The 18,115-nt window shown below is 35.7% G+C and overlaps 1 protein-coding gene across 1 annotated transcript in view; it reads right to left on the bottom strand.

Moving 5' to 3' along the window:
* Positions 1–1,872: 1,872 nt before the first annotated feature.
* The window catches only part of LOC137651828 (transient-receptor-potential-like protein), a 17,211-nt gene continuing 968 nt past the window's right edge, over positions 1,873–18,115 (bottom strand). The window contains exons 2-5 of the mRNA XM_068385048.1: positions 15,371–15,522; positions 14,596–14,837; positions 13,761–13,910; positions 1,873–6,962 (exon numbers count right to left, since the gene is read on the bottom strand). Coding sequence (XP_068241149.1) covers positions 6,316–6,962; positions 13,761–13,910; positions 14,596–14,837; positions 15,371–15,522 — 1,191 coding nt within the window. The 3' untranslated portion in view covers positions 1,873–6,315. The remainder of the gene's footprint in view (positions 6,963–13,760; positions 13,911–14,595; positions 14,838–15,370; positions 15,523–18,115) is intronic.

Raw genomic sequence — 18,115 nt, 5'->3', positions numbered from 1 at the left:
AAGCTACATCTTAACTTGAAATTCTAAAGCTGTAGAATAGAGCGAGTTAGCTTAACAAACCACCATTTAAAAAATGTGAAAAATAAAAAAAGCAAATATAAAAAAAAAATAATAAAAAAATTAGATTTTTACATAGCAATCATGTCTAACGAAATTAAGAGATGAAATTAGTTTACAGACTTAATTCCCCTGTTTATATATAGGCCATTTAACAATTGCTTCATTGGCAGACAACCATTGGAAAAATACCACAAATGTTTTCATAATGATCAAATAATTACATTTTTATGAAGGCTAAATGTTATCTGGGATGCATGAAATGTATTAAATTATATCTTTAAGGTCATTAACACTTGAAAGCAGGTTATTAATTAGTCAAACAAATATGAATATATAAAGAAAAAACAGGGCACTTTAAGGGCATTAACACTTGAATCCAGTTTACTAATTAGTAAAATAGCATGAAAAAAAAAAAAAAACTCTGGCACTTTTAAATTATTCATACTTTTTCCTATTCACATATTTAACATAGCTTTGCAGACCCAAAAGACTGTGATGCCAGTTTTAACAAATAAACGTTACTTATAATTTACTAAATCATTTACCTATGTGCTAAAAACTCTCGGTTAGTTGTTTACAATGATAAATACCACTAGATTTCATGGACAATTCAGTTTTAATTGCAGCTTTTTTTTAGCGAAACGTCATCAGACAGGCCAAATAGATTTTATGAGCAGAGAAAATAAAAATAAGGGAATTTGACGGTGAAAATAAAGGATAAAACGAGAAACATGAAAGAACTCTAAGATTTCATCACTACAAATGAAGTGAATCCTAAACTCGGTAGATCGAGAGTAGGCCTATTGTAGTTAAAAAAATTCCCAAATACACTAAAAAATGATTAAACTAAAAGAAAACGCAAATTATGCTACCTGTCCGCTCAATATTTCAAGAACTGTTAAGACAATATTTTGTAACAGTCTACAGCAAGAACAAGGCAACGACCTAATAATCAATTTCGGTAGCATCTCCCAAGGAACTGTTGACACAGAACAAGACGAGATGGAAGTTTCACTAGAAGCTTCCGCTACCCGAAGTGACAACAACAACAAATGCGACCGTTTCTAGTCCACTGCAGGACAAAGGCCTCAGACATGTCCTTATTCATGTCTGGGGTTTGGTCAGTTTTCATCATCACGTTGGCCAACTGCGGATTGGTGAAGGACTGAGTATACACTTAATGCGATATTGGTGCACTTACGATAAACAAATAAAAAGATAAATAAAACTAGAGGGTGAAAACTTGCCCAATTATCACCGCATTTCCAGAAGAGATGGACAAAAATGTTTTTTCCGATGTAAGATGATGAACAAATCTCGTGGGTCCTTATGGTGTGTGACGGGACCAAAGGATATCTGACTTCAAAGTAAAACTAGAGGGGCAATCAGCATAGCGAAGACCTCGGCCGCGGCAGCGTATTTCTGACCTTGACATGTATTAATTGGCGTGCATTTTCATACATTCGAATATAAATAAAGTTAAAAGTATGTGACAACGATATCCAAACTTATGGCTGATTACGCGAATTGGACATTTTGCTTTACCTTGACCTTGACCTTCCAAAATCTAATGATTTCCAGCTTATCGCATAAAAGTTAATCATTGCAAGTTTCATTACTCTACGATTAAAATTGTGGTCAGGAAGCTGTTCAGAAACACAAAACAGGGCCGAAAACATAACCTCCTTCCAACTTAGCTGGCGGAGGTAATTAGTCACATACAATAAGGATTTTTCAACATGACTGGTATCCACGTCTAACGTAAACAACATCCTGGCTTCTCATCTGACTAAGCTATACCGTAATACTAGGTCCATAAATTACTCACATGATGAGATAGTGTACAGAAAATCAGCTACAATAAAGGTTTGGAACGAGGTCCATTTCACAAGCATCCGCGAAAGATACTGACAATATTGACATGACTCATGATGACTAAAATCTAGAAGGTATCTTACCAGACTCGAGAAAAATCGAGAATTTTTACGCCATGATTTCTTTCTCTGTTAACATAATGCAGTTTAGCACTGTTTTGAAAAAAGGAAAATATAGAAGGCTTGTAGTATATCAACACGTATAATGACTATTATTTCTGTTTAATGTTGTTACTGTTCTTATGATATTTTATTTTTCCTTGTTTCCTTTACTCACAGGGCTATTTTCCATGTTGGAGCCACTAGGCTTATAGCATCTTGCTTTCCAACTAGGGTTTTAGCTTAGCAAGTAATAATAATAATAATAATAATAATAATAATAATAATAATAATAATAATAATAATAATAATAATAATTTGAAAGGAAGACGAAGCTAATTTTCCTTCGTCACCAATCTAAACACAAGAGAGTTAAGTAGCACATAGGTAAATGGGCATTCACAAACATAGCTATCACTGATTACAGGTCCCCAACTTACATTTCGACTTACAAACATTCAGATACAAACACAAATCAATCTGAAAATAACAAAGATAAAGATATACTATAATAAAACAATATACAATTTTATACAGTAAGCAAAACAACATTTGTTATTACATGAAATCTATTTCACATGAAACCTATTTGTTGACTTTTGCAGCTGGAAAACATAGGCCTGGGAATAAGGTTAGGCCTATTCTAGGCCAAAATATAACAAAATTCGACCTAAAGATTTACTGTAATAAAACAATATTATATAATTTTATACAGTAAGCAAAACAACATTTGTTATTACATGAAATCCATTCCACATGAAACCAAACTATTTGTTGACTTTTATAGATGGAAATTATAGACATGGGATTCAGATTAGGCCTACCCTAGGCAAAAATTTTAACAAAATTCCATTTACAAACAGCTTCTTGAAACCTATTAAGTTTGTAAGTTGAGGACCTGTACATGTTTCATAGTCTTTCAGAGGCTGGGTACTAAGAACTGCCTGGCCAAAGGCTTAATCAATATGATCTATTCAATATAACGTTTTAAACGTTCTCAAATTTCTGGAAATTTGATCCTGATGGTGATAAGAAAAAAAGTGAAAATTGATCTATTCAATATATGTAACGTTTTAATTCTCAAATTTCTGGAAATTTGATCCTGATGGTGATAGGAGAAAAAAAAGGTGAAAATTTGATTGAATCTGGTGAAAATTGATGTATTCAATATCTGTAATGTTTTAATTCTCAAATTTCTGGAATTTGGTTCTGATGGTGATAAGAGAAAAAAGTGAAAATTGGATTGAATCTGGTGAAAATTGATGTATTCAATATATGTAACGTTTTAATTCTCAAATTTCTGGAAATTTGGTTCTGATGGTGATAAGAGAAAAAAGTTAAAATTGGATTGAATCTGGTGAAAACAACATTTGTTCACAGCAAGCAAATGAGAAGTAGGGTGGGCATTAACAATTGCAGATCATAAGTATTATCAAAGCAAATGAATTAACCAATTGGTGTACCATAACAAATCTATATTAAAAATAAAACTCAAAACAATATTAAGCCTAATATTTATACATCTAACACTTACAATTACCGTTATAGCAAGGCCCATAGCATTTATGGTTAAACTTTTGAATATAAACCATTATCTCTATCAACATTTCCTTACATGCTAATACAAGTTATACAACAATAATTAAAATCAACAGCATAAAATCATTTTATCTCTTGACGAGTTTTATTTCTCATCCCTGCAAAACAACAAACTCACAAACTCTCCCAACTGTTCTGTTTTACGACCCCTACAAAATAAAAGCCTTCAGCCATACAAATACCTTCTGTGTCTTCTTCATCATCTTCTACCCTTTGCAAAGCAAAACAACCCTCTCGGTATCGGTAATTCAATTAATCAGCAGCTTAATTGAAAAGCTATAGTACAAAGAATATACTAGTATTTAACACTATCTATAATAAACAGGTTCAGTACGGAAAGTTTATGATATTAACTATTTCTTCAAGCCAAAAAGCAGATGCTACATATGGAAAGATTTCAAGCTTTTTCTTCTTCCTTCGCATCTCGACCGTCCACCATCTTGTTCACATCCTGTATCGTAGAGTATTTCAGGCTAAAACAACAGAGAGGAAAACTCCACTGGTTTTAGAAAAATAGAAGAGGAACTACATTTAGCGTCCAGATATTTCAAGGAAACAAGTCCATAAGGTATCACATGTACTATGGAGTCCTCCAAATACTGTAGTTCACAAAAAAAAAAAAAAAAAAAAAAAAAAAAAAATTGAAAAACGAAAAATCGCATTGTTCAGAATGCGTCAAGCAGCACTTGTGATTTCCTGGTTACCTGGCCGAGTCGCACTGCCCGGTAAATAGATTTTATTTATTTTTTTTTTGTGTTTGCTTGTGATTCTGTTTTGTTGACGTATTTGTTGGTCTATGATGACCAAACAGAAAACTTTCAAATGCTAGATATAAAAAAACTCACGCGTAGCCGTGAATTAGACACGGCCAAAATGGCTTGGCTAAGACAAGTATAGAGGATTGATGACCACTCGGACCAAATAATTGGCCCTGTTAGCTTTGTGAAATCTAATCCGGGTATCTTTTTAGATTGAGGATCACTGGCGTTCAAATCAGACAGTGGAGCAGGCGATAATAGATCTTGAATTATCTGTGACTGGCTGACTTGGTAAACAAATGGTGTTTTGTATTAAAAACGGTTCAAGTTACACTGTTAGAAAAAACCGTAATTTGAATCGGAAATTCTCCGTAAAAACATACTGTTCTTAACCATATTTCAGTAAAATACAGACGACCGTAATTTTACCTTACTTTGTTATTATATTTTACGGGTTGGTGACCGCAATATCACTCCTATACGTCAATATATCAGTTTTTAAAACGGTAAAAATCCTGGAATAAATGTTGCCAGGAATTTACCGTTATTCTAATGCAAATTTTAAACAGTGTAGTATAGTATATGATCAGCCTTATTTTCTGTAGTTGTATTGATAATCACAGACTTGTGTCAGATACACAAAAATTGAATACAAGATTGAGTATGATAAAAATAAAAGATTCACAGATGAAAACACCATTTGTAACTTTACTGGATCGACTTTCTTCGTCTTCAATACAAATTGTGCTAGAGACAAACTCAAGGGGACAGCTTCAATATCAGGATATTGCAAAACTGCTTCAATTATGCTGCAGAAGGCTTCAATTAGAATTTCAAAGCTAACTCCGTTTTCTATAAACTGCTTTGTTTATGAAGTTCCTATATTTCTCTAGAATGTTCTTCCTAAGACAGCAATATATTAAAAGTTAGAATATGAAATCTATTTCATCCTTCAAGTGATAATTAGTTTCCGTAGTCTTAAGAGTATTCTATGAGCACTATATAATAAATAATAAATAAAAACAATATTTTTTTTCCTATTATTGCAGACTATCAACAGTGTAGAAATGTGTTTTAAAAGTGAGTATGTTCTTTGATTCCTTGCCCTAAGGAACACAGGTTCTGGTCGTGAAACTTCAGTTCTCACAGATGAATGCTCCATGCTCCCGGCGTGAACTTTATTCCGGTACACGACGTTCGAGGAGTGTAACATCAAAATAATCTCCACTTACAGGCACCTTCTCAAATTCCGGTCTCTCCTATAACCAATTTATCAGCATTTCTTCCAATACTCATTTCTATTTCACCTTTCTTGACCAGGCATATTCACAGAGAAAATGCAACAACAGTTCTGTAAATATAACAGCTTTCCCAAAGATTGACGTCCATCCAAAAAACAAAACATTTCTTAATGTCTATCTTCAGTGTCTGAGTTTAACAGTCTCCCTATGACATCTTAAAGCTAAATGCCATATATGTCTATGTAATTAAAAATGCATACTGCATTAATGCAAAGTACTTGCCAGTACTGTTGATTTGCTGATGCAGTAAATCTAAGACCGGTGTCATTAAGCTCTCTTCGACCTTCTCAGGAAGAGCTAGCTGCCTTAAATACTCAAATTACTAATAGCTTCACAGGTCACCAAAAGAGGGTTCCTGCATCAGTGCTGGCATGGGAAAATATCATGGGGGCCAACCCATGTTAACCAAGCGCAGCGTATCTTGCAAAAGACCATCCATCCAAGTTGCTGGCTAATAGCAGAATCTGAGACTAGCTTGACAAGTCACACTGTACTTGCAAAAATTCAGTGATTCTGACTGGCGCCAGGCATTCCATCATAGCAGGTTTTGCCTATGCTTCAAGGGCAAAAGCACCAGGAATCGAAAATTGAAATGTGCACCTGTACATCTGTGCCAAACAAACTTCAGAGCTGTGTGTACATGTGTGACGACGTCATGTGGTCGGACTCACTCGGAGGGCGGAGAAGAACTTGGCCGGCACTTGTAGGAGTCACTTGTGGGCTTCCATGTGATCTAGGGACTTGGCCACAACTGGAACTAGGCCTCTGATTAAGTTGAGGAATTGGACTTGATCTCAGGGATGAGGATGGGATCGGACTTGACTTGGGCGATGACTGATGAGGCGCAGGACTTGTCCTAGGATCAAGCACTTCAGAAGGAGCTTTGGAGGACATTCTCAAGTACGGAGTTGGTGCCAACTCAGTTGTGGGAGATGAACTCTGGTACTGAGCCCCAGAGGGTGACTGGTATGACATGTGCTGTGGGATGTTCGGAGGCGACGAAGACCTGTTTGCTTGCGGTGAAGCTGCGAATTGGTATTGCTGGGAAGCCACAGGCGAAGGTTGTCCAATTGGGGTAGTCGCTAACTGAGGAGTAGGGTTGGGCGTGGGAGTTGGGGAGTAATAATGAGAAGCAATTGAAGTGGTAGGAGTAAGAGCCCTTGCCAGAGCATCACGTAGCATATCACGAAGCTCATTCCGGAGGCTGCTAACAATCTCCTTCCGCAGATAGTCCATCTCCTGTGGTGCAAGCAGGCACCCGGTTAAATTTCCTGGAAAGAAGAACAATAAAAACTATCAGAATTAAGTTCGGTAAGTGCATGCACCAAAAAAATATTGTAACATTACATGACCATCTACCTATATAAACCTAGTTTTTAGATACTATTAAGAGTTGACTAGATTTTATATGTATATGAAGGATAAAATTGGTATTATTGTAGACCTCATGACTATAATAGAGCATTGCTTTGCAAGTTCATACCTTTGGCACAACTAAATGATACAGAAGAAACTGCTGGTTGTGCATCAGCAAAGTTACTGATATTAACTATAGTGAACTTATATTCTAAAACAATTTACTATGTGTGGGAAATCTCAAAATCTTGGAGCTCACAATTTGAGACTATGATTTATTTCTTGCTTTCAAGAACATTTCTTTCACAATTTAAATAATTTATATAACTAAGTTCTCACTTAAGCCCTGTCCACACGATTGAGCATGCCCGACGGGCAAACAGTGATACCAGACCACAATAGTTAGTAAGAATGAGGGTTGATGATGTCAGAAGCGGGAAAACCACAGACAGGGATCTGGCATCATACAGTGTTGCCAGATCCCTGCCTTTAGTTTTCTCGCTTCTGACGGCATCAACCCTCATTCTTACTAACTATTGTGGTCTGGTATCACTGTTTGCCCGTCGGGCATGCTCGATCGTGTGGACAGTGCTTTACATACGTGACAGAAAAGGAAACAATCAGGAGTTTGAAACTACTTCACAAACAGTTAACTCTATGGGATTCATTTCGTTATGCCTTAGTATGATGAAGATTATTATCACCCTGTACTTGTGATACTCAAATCAAAGACAATATGTTTCATGATATTTGAAATGCCATCCAATCATTCTGAAATGAGCACTAACTTCTGAAATAGCGTCTCCAGTAAATCACCAATACACTGGGTCATTAGATTAGCTTAATCATTACATAAATTTGTTCTATTAATGTACTATAATCTAAATATATAGTAGCTACACTGTTAAAAATTTGCCGTAACAAACGGTAAAAATCCTGGAATTAATGTTGCCAGGTATTTACCGTTTTAAAAGCAGATATATCGATGTTAAAGTGTGATATTATGGCCATCAACCAGTAAAAGATAACAAATTACGGTTTTCTTAACAGTGTACCCTTAAGCTAAACGGAAATCATCTGAAAAATAACACACTATAAGGATTATCATAAATCATATTGGGTTCCTTAAGAAATCCAGTTTATGCGCAGGCAACGGCCATCTAAAACATTGTTTCTTTCTTCAGCTAAAAAAAAAATATATGGATGAGGGTGTGGGAACAACTGCATTCCCTGTGTTGCATGAGCCAGGGTTCTATATAATTGATATTATAATTAAGTGATGCAATATGCTAAAAAAAAAACTTGTAAATGAACTCTATGTAAAAAATAATTCTCTCAGCATTGTACACACAGCAACTAGCAAATGCTTTTCTGTTAGGTTGAGAGCAAGATGTAGAACAAACCATTCAATAAAAATTTTCTGTCAGGAAAGCAAGCAATGGTTATAACTGTATTTAGTAAACAAACGAAAGAAAATAAGGCAACATATGTCAGACCAAATAAAATCTCTGTAAGGCGATTCTAATCTAAAATAGATTGGGTTAGCGACAACAGGCGACAGTTTTTAATTGGCAAAGGGTTAGAGAAATGGTCGAATGTTGACAGTAGGCCTTGTGGAATAGATGAATGCAAGGATAGACTTGGGGGGGTTGGGGGGTTAGGGGGGTATACGTACCGCAAGGTAGAAGCAGACTTTGTAGAGACAGAACACCCACCGTGGCTTTAAAGAGAAACAATGATCTATGCTAAAGTGTTTAATTTGCTAAGTTGCTGTATCTTATGCGTTTCGATCCCTCACACATTCTCTTTGGTAGACTTCTTTTCGTTTTATGGAATATCTTTTCGTGTTATGGATAATCTTTTCGTGTTATGGCTAATCTTTTCGTGTTATCGATTATCAAGAAATAAATAACCATTGAAAACCTTAATGCCAATTATAGAGATAGGATGCTTATAATAAGCGCTCAAGGCAAGACCTAAAATGGTTTGCGAAGTTCGGTTACGTTAAGTAGAGTTTACACGGTCGAACGCAGTTCGACAGACAAGAGTTTAAACTGATGTTCGTAAGTGTAAACGGGGTATTTGGTTGTCAAACACGTTTGTCAAACGGTTGAAAGAAAGTCTGTTCTCATCTGACTTTTGTGGGCGGGGCTTCATTGTACACAACCCTTATGCTTTTGTGGCTGACTCCTCCTATTCAAACTTGTTCGACGAACCATTCGACCGTGTAAACCCCGTTTTAGTTCATACACCCGGTTATAGTTCATGTTCGTTCACATTAACTCAGAAAATAAACTCGAATATTAATTACATTAGTTCATACACCCGATTATAGTTCATGTTCGTTCACAATAACTCCGAAAACAAACTCAGGGGGGGAACAAAAAACACTAAATCACGTTTGTTAAAAAAACTGAGACCCGACGGGGGCCTCTGAAAATAAACTCCGGAACAAAAACATTCTCAACCTTCGTATCCAGTTCAACTATTCCGTCCTGAACTGAGGCCAAGCCATGCAACAGCTTCCTCATGCAAGGGTAAGTTGACCACACTAATTGATTAATCTTCCTCATCGAATGAAGCTTCCAGATTCTGCGAATATGATAGTGCCAAGCAAGAGGACAGTGGTCGATGGCATATGAAGGGAAGGGCGATAAGGTGGAAGAGAACGTCCAAACCGAGATCATTAATTCAATGTCTAATTAACTTCCATTAATTTGTAGCTACTGTGCATGCAATCGTACAATATCAATGGCGCATTCAATATCTTATCGAGAACACGTGACATAAGGGGCCAAATTCAGTTGCAAAATTCACTCCGATTCGCAGAACAGGCATCTATTTTGTAAAGTAACTTAAAGATGTGTTGGCTTTAAGAACACAAGAACACGGTCATTAAAATAATTAGATTTTCGGTAGTTCTCAGTATTAATTACGGCCAGATCTTTGTTCAGACATCATCTATAACGTTTATAACGCTTCTAAAAGGCTAAATTTACTGCCAGATCTTTGCTCAGACATCATCTATAACGTTTACAACTCTTTCAGATGGCTAAACTTACTGCCAAACCTTTGCTCAGAAGGCTAAAATCACTGTCAGATCTTTGCCAAGAGAGCCTCTGTAACGTTTGCAATGCTTCCAGAAGGCTAAAATTACAGCCAGATGTGACCTATCAAATTTGGACATTATTTGTGAACAAATGTTAAAACAACGAGGTATACATTCCTATTTATAGAGACAAGAACGTTTACTACCCATAATTTTTATGTACGTAAAGACACGGAACCATTAAATGCTATCGATCTATCCCTGGTTCGACCCAAATTTTGGATTAAATTTCTACTTCCATTTTCCCCATAAGAATGATCTTCATTTTTTTAAGTGACCGAGGCAAAGGCTCCCTTGTGGGTTAAACTCCACGCTTTCCCCTTCTGGTTTCCTGACGCCATTTAAAGCCAACTCATGAATGGCAGAGGCAAGGGACAGTGACGTTGCCCTAGATAGCAGGACAAGTCCTTAGAGACTGACCATATATAAATATAATCAGCGCCCAAGCCCCATCTCCATCCTAGGAAGCCCAGGCAATGGCTGCTGATGCCCCCGTAGATAGACCTATATGCTTCCTATATAAACTATAAAAATTTTAACAAAACAATAGGAAGAGAAATCAGATAGAATAGTGTGCTCAAGTGTAACCTCAAGCAAGAGAACTTTTAACCCAAGACAGTGGAAGACCATGGTACAAAGGCTATGGCATTACCAAAGACTAGAGAACAATGGTTTGATTTTGGAGTGTCCTTCTCCTAGAAGAGCTGCTTACCATAGCTTAAGTCTCTCTTCTACCATTACGAAGCGGAAAGTGGCCACTGTACAATTACAATTGTTTGGTAATGTCAGTGTTGTCAGGTGTACGAAGACAGAGGAGAATATGTGAAGAATAGGCCAGACTATTCGATGTGTTTAGGCAAAGAGACAATGAACCGTAACCAGAGAGAAGGATTCAATGTATTACTGTCTGGCCAGTCAAAGGACCCCATAACTCTCTAGCGGTAGTATCTCAACGGGTGGCTGGTGCCCTGGCCAACATACTAATTTTCTTATTTTATAAAAATCAATTCACTCATAATTAATTTTCTTACTTTATATATATTCAATCTATTCATTACTAATTTTCTTATGTAAACTCAATTTATTCATAACTAATTTTCTTACCTTATCCACATTCAATTCATTCATAACTAATTTTCTTACTTTATGCACACTCTTTCCTCTTCTGTTGTTTACCTGAGTTCATATTCAACCTGTTTCCTTTTATCACGTCCTATCTAACTTGAACTCATATATATTTTGAACACATAAAGGTTAAGATTAAAGATGTCTGGTTTTAGTTCCAGTTTCATCAGAATAGATGCTCACCAGAACGTCAGAAGGGCAAGCCCATCCTCCACTGTGGTGGCCAAACAAAGCAGTATTCTCCCCAGTAAACAGCTGAGATCGATCTGCAGCCATGCGAATGCTAGGCGAACACGTTAATCCTGTACTAGCCAGAAGGCTAGTACATTAATTTACTCACTAAACATCCATCAATTTTCCCGTCCTTCTAATCCATGCTAACGGATAAACTAGGAAACTTTTTTTTTCTCACCTTAAACTCTTACCAAGTATATCTAATTTATAACCATTCTTCTTTGGAAACTATATATTTCCAACGTGCCTATAAACATTCTTCTTTGGAAACTATGTATTTCCAACATGCCTATAAACATTCTTCTTTGGGAACTATGTATTTCCAACAAGCCTTTTTCCTAACATGTTTCTCTATTCTCATTTCATTTGTTCCAGGAAATCCATATCTACTACCTTCTTCGTCGCAGACTTTTGCAATCAAATCACCTAGCACAGCCAATCATTCACGTACTTAAAACGGAGCCAGATATCGAATCTGACTATCTCAAAACATTATTTTACCCATTCTTCTTTTCCAGATCTTATAATCAAGCCAGGTACAGAATGAGACTATCCCAGAAAAAAGTTTTCTTCTTATTAATACTTGCTAAGCTATAACCCTAGTTGGAAAAGCAGCATGGTATAAGCCCAAGAACTCCAACAGGGAAAATAGCCCTGTAAGGAAAAGAAATAAACAAGTAAATAAATTACAAGAGAAGTGATGAACAATTAAAATACAATATAATTCTACCTTTCCATGCTCAATCTTATACCCATACTATACACCAATAGATAGATTTGAACTGTCTCTTTCCCGTATCCCCCAAACCCTTTATAGCTCTACAAATGTCATATGCAAGTAACCATAAAAACGCAAAACTTGACTTACCCCGATTTTTTTATGACAAGTAAATAATAAATCTTTAAGAACATTATATTTCTGAGATCTCCTGGTTGAGGATACACTATTCTATCTTGTTTATCTCCCTCTTGTTATCTTGAAGTTTTTTTTTTCCTCTTGTTATTTTCAAGTTTTTATAGTTTATATATGAAAGATTTATTTTAATGTAGTTATCGTTCTTAAACTTATCTTGTAGTTTATTTCCTTATTTCCTTTCCTCACTGAGCTATTTTCCCTGTTGTTACCTTTGGGGTTATAGCATCCTGCTTTTCCATCTAGGGATGGAGCTTAGGAAATAATAATAATAATAATAATAATAATAATAATAATAATAATAATAATAATAATAATAATAATCACTAGAGCTAGTTAGTTTCTCTATGAAAAAAACAATAATTCGACTCACAGATCAATGTGTTACAAAATTACTCACGACTTTTGTAATTTAAAATGTTACAAATTCCTTTAAGTTACAGAGGATAATTTTGAGGGGAGTCATACGAATAATATTTGTAGAAGCCTGTTTGTTTTAAATGCTCCACGAAAAGGAAATTTACTATAGTCATCCTTCGCTAAATAAATTTCAGTATTATTTTGACTTCAAGTTTATCGTCAAAATGTTAATTTAACGTCTCAAATAGAATAAAATATGAAATAGATACTAATAGACTAATATATATATATATATATATATATATATATATATATATATATATATATATATATATATATATATATATATATACATATACATATATACACATATATATATACATACATATATACATATATACATATATATACATATATATCCACACATATATATATATATATATATATATATATATATATATATATATATATATATATATATATACACACATATACATATATACATATATATATATATATATATATATATATATATATATACATATATATATATATATATATATATATATATATATATATATATATATATATATATATATATATATATATATACGAGTTCGCATGCATATAAAACTATTCATACATATGTATAGTTACATAGCACAAATGAATATTTACATATATACACAGATTCACACACACACACACACACATATATATATATGTATATATATATATATATATATATATATATATATATATATATATATATATATATATATATATATATATATATATATATATAATCCCACACTTTGAGGACAAGTATAATACAGAAAAGGTATATCCCCTTCTAAATCAGACGACTCATAGGTACCAACCAGCAAGAAAAGACCACACGACTTAAAAACCAACTTGAATCTCTTCCCCAGAATGTCGTAGTTGACGAAAGACTCATCAGTATTTACTCACCCTGTGAATAAGTCAGATTGCAAGGCAATGAGGAAGCGGGAGTGACGGTGATATCAACAGCGGACGTGTTCGGTTCGCGTCCCAGCATCCCGAGGTCCACGGAGTGCTGCTGAAGGATACCGGGCGTGCCCATGCTCACAGCTGCCACAGCTGATGATGATGCCACAAAAGAGGGGGTTATCCTTTTATTGGCTACTTGAAAAATTGGAAGCGGTTAATGATGTGGTCAATGACATACATAAAAAAATGACAGGACTTTTTTATTGGCTACTTGAAAATTGGAAGCGGTTAATGATGTGGTCAATGACATACATAAAAAAATGACAGGACTTTTTTTATTGGCTACTTGAAAATTGGAAGCGGTTAATGATGTGGTCAATGACATACATAAAAAATGACAGGACCTTTTTATTGGCTACTTGAAAAATGGAAGCGGTTAATGATATGGTCAATGAGTTATATGAAAAGTGACAGGACTTTTATTGGCTATTCAAAGCGATTAATGATGTGGTCAATGAGATGTGACAAGACTAATGATAGTGATGTGAAGTGGATAAATTTGTTTTTCTGGTTTTAAATGGTAACTTTTCCAACGCATGCGCAAGAAGCAGATTTCTTTTTTTATTTGATAAAAAGGGGTGTAAAGAAAGTGAAGGAACTTTATATAAGCGAGAACTTCAGGTTAAAACGAGGCGGTCTAATGCGGTATTAAGCCGTTAAAAAGACAAGATAATAGATAAAAAACAAACAATAACTATGAAAAATAGTAAAAAGGTAAGATAAAAGATTAAAAAGCAAACAACAACTATGAAAAAAAAATAGTAAAAAGAATCACCAGAAGCAGTTGTCGCTTGCTGAGCACAAGCGGGACATGGTGCAGGAGTCGTCGTCAGGACTATAGAGTTCCCGGAGGAGTCTCCCACAGCGCCTATTTCGGTTTCTTTGGCCCCACCACCTCCTCCTCCGCTCCGGCCGCGACCGCTCTGCTTCAGGAGTCGAAGGATATCTTTCTTGATGGAGTCCATCTGGCCATAGGCCCTGGCAGTCTCCCTCTTGCGGTCTTCGCGTAACTCGTATCTGTAAAATACGTCCTTGATAGTGGAGTTGCACCTCCGAGAGAGAGAGAGAGAGAGAGAGAGAGAGAGAGAGAGAGAGAGAGAGAGAGAGAGAGAGAGAGAGAGTTTTTCGGAAGGGACCCGCTTCCCAAACATTCCTCAAAAGCTAAAACTTCGATTCTTTTACCTGAGACGAGAGAGAGAGAGAGAGAGAGAGAGAGAGAGAGAGAGAGAGAGAGAGAGAGAGAGAGAGAGAGAGAGAGTGTTTTTCGGAAGGGACCCGCTTCCCAAACATTCCTCAAAAGCTAAAACTTCGATTCTTTTACCCGAGACTCGAGAGAGAGAGAGAGAGAGAGAGAGAGAGAGAGAGAGAGAGAGAGAGAGAGAGAGAGAGAGAGAATCTCCCACCATCACCACCCCCCCCACAGAGAGAGAGAGAGAGAGAGAGAGAGAGAGAGAGAGAGAGAGAGAGAGAGAGAGAGAGAGAGAGAGAGAGTTTCGGAAGGGACCCGCTTCCCAAACATTCCTCAAAACTTAGAACTTCGATTCTTTTACCTGAGACTCGATATATCCTGCTTGATTTCCAACAGGTCGTCCTCGTTGACGCCATCTTGTCTGTGCTGCTTCTTCGTCTGGTGAATATATCTTGACACCAAACGACGCATCACTTCGGCGTATTTGTTGGCCGAACCTCGACCCGGGCAGCCCTGGTTGAGGGAAAGAATGATCTAATAATAATAATAATAATAATAATAATAATAATAATAATAATAATATTAATAATAATAATAACTGGGTCCTAACAATCCTCATGCTCATATATATATATATATATATATATATATATATATATATATATATATATATATATATATATATATATATATATATAAATATATATATATATATATATATATATATATATATATATATATATATATATATATATATATATATCCATATATATATACACACAATGTTTGAAAAACAATAAAAAATATGTATGAAAAAAATATCACGAGAATCATAAACTTGACAACGAAATAAAACTATAGAAGACATTACACCAAATCAAGAAGTAATGAGTAAATAACAATAAATCCAAATTAGCATTTTACTAGGCTGAATCCCTAGTCAGGCTGGGAGGAGCGGAGAGGAAATATCCCCCTTTGTTCTTTTTATTGATGTCAGCTACCCCCCAAATTTAGGGAAGTACCTTGGTAAAAAGATAGATAGAACTAAAGAGGAACGCAATATTACAGAAATCAAGAATTAATGACTAAATAATAATAAATCCAAATTAGCAATTTACTAACAAACTCGGCTGAACCCCTCGTCAGGCTGGGAGGAGAGGAGGAGGGAAATGTTCCCTTTTGTTCCTTTCTTTCATGGCGGCTAGCCCCCAAAATTGGGGGAAGTGCCTTGGTAAATAGATAGATAGCACAAAAGAGGAACACAATATTACAGAAATCAAGAATTAATTACTAAATAACAATAAAGCCGAATAAATAATTTAATACCAAACTTGGTTGAATCCTTCGTCCGGCTGGGAGGAGCGGAGGAGGGAAATGTTCCCTTTTGTTCCTTTCTTTCATGTCAGCTAACCCTCAAAATTTGGGGAAGTGCCTTGGTTAATAGATAAATATAATAGACACAATCACAGGGTTGCCAGGGTGGCCTTTTCAGGCCAAAAACCCTCAAATTTGGCCCTTTTGAAACTTGTTGGCCTTTAGTAGCATCATGAAAAAAGGTTTGGCCTTGAAGGCTATATTTTTGGCCTTTTTTCTACAAATGTGTTGGCCTTTTAAAGCTGTAGTTGATCAAAAGTTGGCCTTTTCTTATTTATTAAACCTGGCAACACTGCAATCAACAACATTCTCATTTAGAAAACCTGGCAACACTGCAATCAACAACATTCTCATTTAGAAAACCTGGCAACACTGCAATCAACAACATTCTCATTTAGAAAACCTGGCTACACTGCAATTAACAACATTCTCATTTAGAAAACCTGGCAACACTGCAATCAACAACATTCTCATTTAGAAAACCTGGCAACACTGCAATCAACAACATTCTCATTTAGAAAACCTGGCAACACTGCAATCAACAACATTCTCATTTAGAAAACCTGGCTACACTGCAACTAACAACATTCTCATTTAGAAAACCTGGCAACACTGCAATCAACAACATTCTCATTTAGAAAACCTGGCAACACTGCAATCAACAACATTCTCATTTAGAAAACCTGGCTACACTGCAATCAACAACATTCTCATTTAGAAAACCTGGCTACACTGCAACTAACAACATTCTCATTTAGAAAACCTGGCAACACTGCAATCAACAACATTCTCATTTAGAAAACCTGGCAACACTGCAATCAACAACATTCTCATTTAGAAAACCTGGCTACACTGCAATCAACAACATTCTCATTTAGAAAACCTGGCTACACTGCAATCAACAACATTCTCATTTAGAAAACCTGGCTACACTGCAATCAACAACATTCTCATTTAGAAAACCTGGCTACACTGCAATCAACAACATTCTCATTTAGAAAACCTGGCAACACTGCAATCAACAACATTCTCATTTAGAAAACCTGGCAACACTGCAATCAACAACATTCTCATTTAGAAAACCTGGCTACACTGCAATTAACAACATTCTCATTTAGAAAACCTGGCAACACTGCAATCAACAACATTCTCATTTAGAAAACCTGGCAACACAGCAATCAACAACATTCTCATTTAGAAAACCTGGCAACACTGCAATCAACAACATTCTCATTTAGAAAACCTGGCAACACTGCAATCAACAACATTCTCATTTAGAAAACCTGGCAACACTGCAATCAACAAAATTCTCATTTAGAACACCTGGCAACAGTGCAATCAACAGCATTCTCATTTAGAAAACCTGACAACACTGCAATCAACAACATTCTCATTTAGAAAACCTGGCAACACTGCAATCAACAACATTCTCATTTAGAAAACCTGGCAACACTGCAATCAACAACATTCTCATTTAGAAAACAACACTGCAATCAACAACATTCTCATTTAGAAAACCTGGCAACGCTGCAATCAACATTCTCATTTAGAAAACCTGGCAACACTGCAATCAACAACATTCTCATGTAGAAAACCCGGCAACACTGCAATCAACAACATCCTCATTTAGAAAACCTGGCAACACTGCAATCAACAACATTCTCATATAGAAAACCTGGCAACACTGCAATCAACAACATTCTCATTTAGAAAACCTGGCAACACTGCAATC

Source organism: Palaemon carinicauda, chromosome 13 (genome assembly GCF_036898095.1).
Source record: "Palaemon carinicauda isolate YSFRI2023 chromosome 13, ASM3689809v2, whole genome shotgun sequence".
NCBI classification, from domain to species: Eukaryota; Metazoa; Arthropoda; class Malacostraca; order Decapoda; family Palaemonidae; genus Palaemon; species Palaemon carinicauda.
Note: the sequence above shows the minus strand (reverse complement) of the source record. Positions and strands in the feature narration are given on the sequence as shown.